The sequence below is a fragment of the Phalangium opilio genome, unplaced genomic scaffold (assembly GCF_054372755.1).
Source record: "Phalangium opilio isolate 3A_F unplaced genomic scaffold, DU_Popi_V2 ptg000528l_1, whole genome shotgun sequence".
In the NCBI taxonomy this organism is placed as follows: Eukaryota; Metazoa; Arthropoda; class Arachnida; order Opiliones; family Phalangiidae; genus Phalangium; species Phalangium opilio.
Genome location: NW_028324242.1, coordinates 1,449,495 through 1,456,414, shown reverse-complemented (window position 1 = coordinate 1,456,414; position 6,920 = coordinate 1,449,495). Strand labels below are relative to the sequence as shown.

Genomic DNA, 6,920 nt, shown 5'->3' with positions numbered 1-6,920 from the left:
CGGCGCGTGTTTTAGTGTGGCGGCCCCTCCCGGTCCTGAGATTGGCAGCCTTGACACTTCCATCCAATGTCTGTGGTACATCTTTCTCTATTGAACCTACACGTGTCCATCTGTTTTTGCATTGGGGTTTTTCTGTTCCAAAGTGGTTAAATGATATTTTGAAATTTCAGCGTAAGATCGAAAAGACGATGATACCGATAAAAGAGGTGGAGATTTATTAGACGATGCACTTTATAATTTATCACCAGTGAAATTTCCATATATCAAACCATCAAACTGATAAGAAAGTGTATCTTGAGAAGATCTTTACTGATAAAATAAACAGACTGGGATAAATTCTGCGTTCAAAGCCTTGGTTCATATTGCAAGCAAGTTTGGCAATTGTTAATATCTCACCAACAGGATTTGACAAGTATTAAGTGTCTAAAGGTCTCCTCTAAACGTCGTGATATACCGAAGTTTTGGTCATGATAGTATCAAATCACGATTGAAATCAAAAGGGTTTATTTCTTGGTAATCATCCACATTCGTTACGTTAATGGACCAATTACTAGTTACATGCGTGTGATCAAATTTCATACACTGTTGAGATCCGCGAGAAGTATTTATACCCTTGTAAAATTTATAAAAATATTAAACACATTACTTACAATTGTACTTTTGTCATTTCATGAACGTTCAACTGCTTTTTAGTTCCTTTGAATGTGATTTGAACCACATTTTAGTATTTTAACAAAACTTTGATCCACTTTCTTAGTCGTATTAGTTCGCTTTCAATCGAATGCTTTCATTTCACGTCAGTTTCATCTGAATTTTAGTAGATTAACAACACTTTCGACCTCTTTTTCGTCATTCAACTTCATTATCTGTTTTATAATAGTCAGATATTAACAATATTGGTTATATTTAAGTCGAATAACGGAACGTTTACTAAACATTTAGCGAAACTTTAACCAATTTTTAGTGTTTTGCCGATACTTTAAAATGAATTATAGACACTTCATGTCACTTTCAACCACTTTTTTAGTTTCTTGTGAAGAAAACTTAATCGCAATTCGACCATTTGAAAACGTTTTCTGTTACGTAAATACCTATAAACATATTAGAAACCAAACTGCAATAATATCAAAACATAAATTAATGATAATGAGGAGATGGTGTTTCATTGATTTTCTGTTATTTAGTCTGAACTTTGAAATCATCCGTTTTACATTACGTATCTTTCACCTTGAAAATTCGTTTTCCATATTAACTTTTGCAGTTGGATTAGGAATTTATCTAGAGTTCTAAATCTCACAATACTAAAGAAATTTAAAATCATAAATTAATGTATTCCGATTAAGAGTAAGACGTTTATATTCTAGGTGAACAGAAATAGCGAAACTTTGAAAAGAAATAGTGAAACTTTGAACTAATGAAACTTTGAACATAAATAGTGAAACTTTGAACATAAATAGTGAAACTTTGAACATAAATAGTGAAACTTTGAACATAAATAGTGAAACTATGAACATAAATAGTGAAACTATGAACATAAATAGTGAAACTTTGAACATAAATAGTGAACTGAAAGACTGAAACTTTGCACAGAAAGAGTGAAACTTTGAACAGCATTAGTGAAACTTTGAACAGAAAGAGTGAAACTCTGAACAGAAATAATGAAACACTGAACAGAAATAGTGAAACACTGAACAGAAATAGTGAAACTCGGAACAGAAATAGTGAAACACTGAACATAAATAGTGAAACACTGAACAGAAATAGTGAAACTCTGAACAGAAATAGTGAAACTCTGAACAGAAATAGTGAAACACCGAACAGAAATAGTGGAACACCGAACAGAAATAGTGAAACACCGAACAGAAATAGTGGAACACCGAACAGAAATAGTGAAACACCGAACAGAAATGGTGAAACACTAAACAGAAATAGTGAAACACCGAACAGAAAGAGTAAAACATTGAACAGAAAGAGTAAAACATTAAACAGAAAGAGTAAAACATTGAACAGAAAGAGTGAAACATTGAACAGAAAGAGTAAAACATTGAACAGAAAGAGTGAAACATTGAACAGAAAGAGTGAAGCATTGAACAGAAAGAGTGAAACATTGAACAGAAAGAGTGAAACATTGAACAGAAAGAGTGAAACATTGAACAGAAAGAGTGAAACATTGAACAGAAAGAGTGGAACATTGAACAGAAAGAGTAAAACATTGAGCGGAAAGAGTGAAACATTGAACAGAAAGAGTAAAACATTGAGCGGAAAGAGTGAAACATGGAACATAAAGAGTGAAACATTGAACAGAAAGAGTGAAACACCGAACAGAAATGGTGAAACACCGAACAGAAATGGTGAAACACCGAACAGAAATAGTGAAACACCGAACAGAAATAGTGAAACACTGAACAGAAATAGTGAAACACCGAACAGAAATAATGAAACACCGAACAGAAATAGTGAAACTCTGAACAGAAATAGTGAAACTCTGAACAGAAATAGTGAAACACTGAAAATAAATAGTGAAACACCGAACAGAAATAGTGAAACTCTGAACAGAAGGAGTGAAAGACTGGACAGAAATAGTGAAATACTGAACAGAAATAGTGAAACACCGAACAGAAATAGGGAAACACCGAACAGGAATAATGAAACTCTGAACAGAAATAGTGGAACACCGAACAGAAATAGTGAAACACCGAACAGAAATGGTGAAACACCGAACAGAAATGGTGAAACACCGAACAGATATAGTGAAACACCGAACAGATATAGTGAAACACCGAACGGAAATAGTGAAACACTAAACAGAAATAGTGAAACACCGAACAGAAATAGTGAAACACTGAACAGAAATAGTGAAACACTGAACAGAAATAGTGAAACACCGAACAGAAATAGTGAAACACCGAACAGAAATAGTGAAACTCCGAACAGAAATAGTGAAACACTGAACAGAAATGGTGAAACACTGAACATAAATGGTGAAACACCGAACAGATATAGTGAAACACCGAACAGATATAGTGAAACACCGAACAGAAATAGTGAAACACTAAACAGAAATAGTGAAACACCGAACAGAAATAGTGAAACACTGAACAGAAATAGTGAAACACCGAACAGAAACATTGCAACCCGAACTATCACACCATGTCGACACTCGGTGCCAGAGTTTCATACAAGCGCTTATCATGATTTCTAATTATTGACATAGGCCGTTTATTTACCTTCCGAGTTTCTCTATTCCCGGTCATCGACCTCGTTATTTGCATTTACTATCCTTGAAAATGCGAAATAGGCCTCTCACCGCGTCATGTTTCGAAATTCGCGCCAAGTATCAATCGAGCTTATTTATTTACAAGTTTCCTAGCTTAAACAAACATTGCAACCCCAACTATTATCCCATGTCGACACTCGGTGTTAGAGTTTCATACAAGCGCTTATCATGATTTCTAATTATTGACATAGGCCGTTTATTTACCGTTCGAGTTTCTCTATTCCCGATCACCGACCTCGTTATTTACATTTCCTATCCTTGAAATAGGCCTATCAATAAAGAGAAATTGGTTTAAGTTGAAATAATTTCTAAAGTTTATATATAGAAGTATTAAATTGAAATAACTCTTAAAATTTGAAATATGCCTATATATTCAGTTAAATAGTATTAAATTTGAATCACTCCTAAAATTTGAAATATGCTTATATTAAGGTTAATGAAAAAGTATTAAATTTGAATATTTATTATTTAAATTCAATGTATTACAAGAATTTTTTAGAGTTGCATACACTTAGAGAAACCATTTGCTTGCAGAATTGAAAACTTAAGAAAGTGGAATTATTAAAAATATTAACTATCATCTCGATATTTAAATTAGACACGGCATTAGAATAATGTTCATCTACACGTTCACTCCATTCCATCATTATACAATCGTGCTGTAATTGTGAAGGATGGTCGATAATGCAGCCGTTGCACGAATTCTTTATTCCCTCAGTTAGTTGCTGTATTACTATGCCCTTAATCGCACTCTCCACACGTTTCGCCTCGGTAATGAATGTCGTCACCTGAATGTGTTTTTCCAACAACTTCTCCCATAGGAATGGTCCTATGGCAAATCCATTCCTAGTTGGGTATTGGATTCCGTAGTTCGCTCCCTGCCCCTGGATCACTTGACGGATATTTAACATCTTCCTATCCTGATAAGTTACGAGTTGAATTCGCTTGTCCATCGATCCCTCGAAAAAGCACGTGGTGGGTTGAGCGTCGTCCTTCCCGAAAAATCCGTTTATGGTGTCCTTCATCCCGTAAAGTTGCATATATTCCTCCTCGCTTAATACGATCCCAGTTGAGCCATCGGTCATTCCTAGTCTAATCCTACAGTCCGACGTTACACTAACTGACTTAGTTGAGGAAATCTCGAACACGTTGGAGTTGTCCCTAAATATTCACATTAAATATGGTAATCACATCTAATGGGATGCGGACCAAGATTATAACACTAAAATTTTATGAGAAATTATACTTACATTTTCGGATCTGGATCGGTACTTCAAGGAAGGAATGCCTTATCTTTAAACCGTCCTCTTCTTTTATACTTTAATGTCACGTGACCTTCAGACCATGTAAACATGGCGCACTTTTTAGACCAATCACGTTCTTATAGTGTACACGACGTTTAAACCACGTGTAAGACAAGGGTTATTTTCCACGTTGTCGAATATGACGCTTAAGCCTAACATTGACGCCATGATTGATTCACTGACGCCATAGTAGAACACGTCATGTACGTTTCACTGACGTCACAACAAAATTGGGGGAAAAATTTTTGATTTACTGGCGTCATAAGAAGAAAAATGGTGTGGGCGCCATGTTTGATTCATTGACGCCAGAAAAAAAAAAAAAAAAAAAAAAAAAAATGCGGTGGACGTCATGTCTGATTCATTGACGCCATATTTATTGGTGCCATCTGGCACTGTCTGACGCCAGTGGGCCAGAGGTAATACTTTCTATCTACTATCTTGCAGTTCACATAAACATTCTTAAAGAAATCCACAAGTCGCTTGCCTGGGGTAAAATTTTGATACCGCGCGCCATGCTGGGGGATTTTCCAGACGTTTACGGAAATGCAGATTGGCAAGCGCAAAGGGTTTGACAAGCGACTTGTGGAACCCATTAACGTCTACTTTATAATTAAATAACATGGATCCGCTATTTGGTGGCTGTTGTATTGTAATGTGTTTACCGTCAACGGCCCCACAACAGTTAGGATATTGCCATTGACGGCTGTACTCGAACGCAGCTTCCGTCCACATTTTTTTATTACATTTAAAATTACTAGTAGAAATGGATTTTTAAAGATAAGAGACCATACTTTCAAAACTAAAGGTTGTAAAACCTCCCAAAGAGCATCACATGTCTCAGTAATAACTGCATGTGCAGTGCTTTTCCCTATACGAAAGCCATAAGGAATGCTAGCAAGACTTTCCCCTGTTGCTAAATACCTAAAACAGTAAAACCACTTTTAGTAATGGAAAAGTAACACAATTTAGAAATAGCACAAAAAATATATTTATATTCAATGGAGAAACAATGCGTACATACCTCAAAGTTATAGCGAGGCGATGTTTAGTGGACAATGGCTCTCTAGATGAGGGTTTTTTTTTTAATGAGCCATGCAAAAGCTTGGCCAGTTCATCAAATGTCTCGGGTGACATTCGTGTAAAGTTCCGAAAGTATTCATGATCATATTTATAAGGGAATTTCAAGAAAAATATTTTTAGAACTGTTATCAGGAATTTATAAAATTTTCTTAAAGAATATTCAACTTTAAATCATCGTCAAATACTTAAGTACTTACTGTATAGGTTATTGAATCATTATTCATGAAAATATTTAAGAAATTCAATAAGGATGTGAGCGAGTAAAAGAAATTTACAGAAGTTTCCAATTCCCTGTTCGACAAAGTCGTATTTGGAAAGTTTTTTTATTTATTTCTTGAGTCCGCGAGCTATACGATAAGTCACTCAGTTCACTCTGTTCGCAAAACTCCTTCCATCTTTTTTTCTAGCAGAAGTAAAGTTAACCAAAGCTATATTTCACCAGAATCCCCCTTGACTTTCGCCGCATTTTCTCCAAATTTTAGAAGTTAATCTATTTCTAACTTGGAATAAAATAAAACTTTTTGTTTCTTTTACGCATGGTCGATATTTTTTTTATTTTGAGGGAATGTTTTCCGACTTTCAAATGAGAAGGAAAATAGAAACTTTCACCCTTGACCTTAGGGTACTTCTTATTTTGCTAAGCCTTTGTATTTCTGCTGCTGTAATAACATCAACGGAACGTTGCTATGCTATGCTATGCTATGCTATGCTATGCTATGCTATGCTATATGCTATGCTATATGCTATGCTATATGCTATGCTATATGCTATGCTATGCTATATGCTATGCTATGCTATGCTATGCTATGCTATGCTATGCTATGCTATGCTATGCTATGCTATGCTATGCTATGCTATGCTAATGCTATGCTATGCTATAATATGCTATGCTATGCTATGCTATGCTATGCTATGCTATGCTATGCTAATGCGATGCTATGCTATGCTATGCTAATGCTATGCTAATGCTATGCTATGCTAATGCTATGCTATGCTATGCTATGCTAATGCTATGCTATGCTATGCTAATGCTAATGCTATGCTATGCTATGCTAATGCTATCCTAATGCTATGCTATGCTATGCTATGCTATGCTCTGCTATGCTAATGCTATCCTAATGCTATGCTATGCTATGCTATGCTATGCTATGCGATGCTAATGCTATGCTATGCTATGCTAATGCTATGCTATGCTATGCTAATGCTATGCTATGCTAATGCTATGCTATGCTATGCTATGCTAATGCTATGCTATGCTA

General features: G+C 35.3%; 1 protein-coding gene across 1 annotated transcript; it reads right to left on the bottom strand.

Moving 5' to 3' along the window:
• Positions 1 to 3,719: 3,719 nt before the first annotated feature.
• Positions 3,720 to 4,896, bottom strand: LOC149588946 (uncharacterized). The gene is made up of 2 exons (XM_089862011.1): positions 4,528 to 4,896; positions 3,720 to 4,438 (listed from the first exon to the last, which is right to left on the bottom strand). Coding segments are annotated over exons 1-2 (681 nt in total). The 5' UTR covers positions 4,530 to 4,896; the 3' UTR covers positions 3,720 to 3,759.
• Positions 4,897 to 6,920: the final 2,024 nt, after the last annotated feature.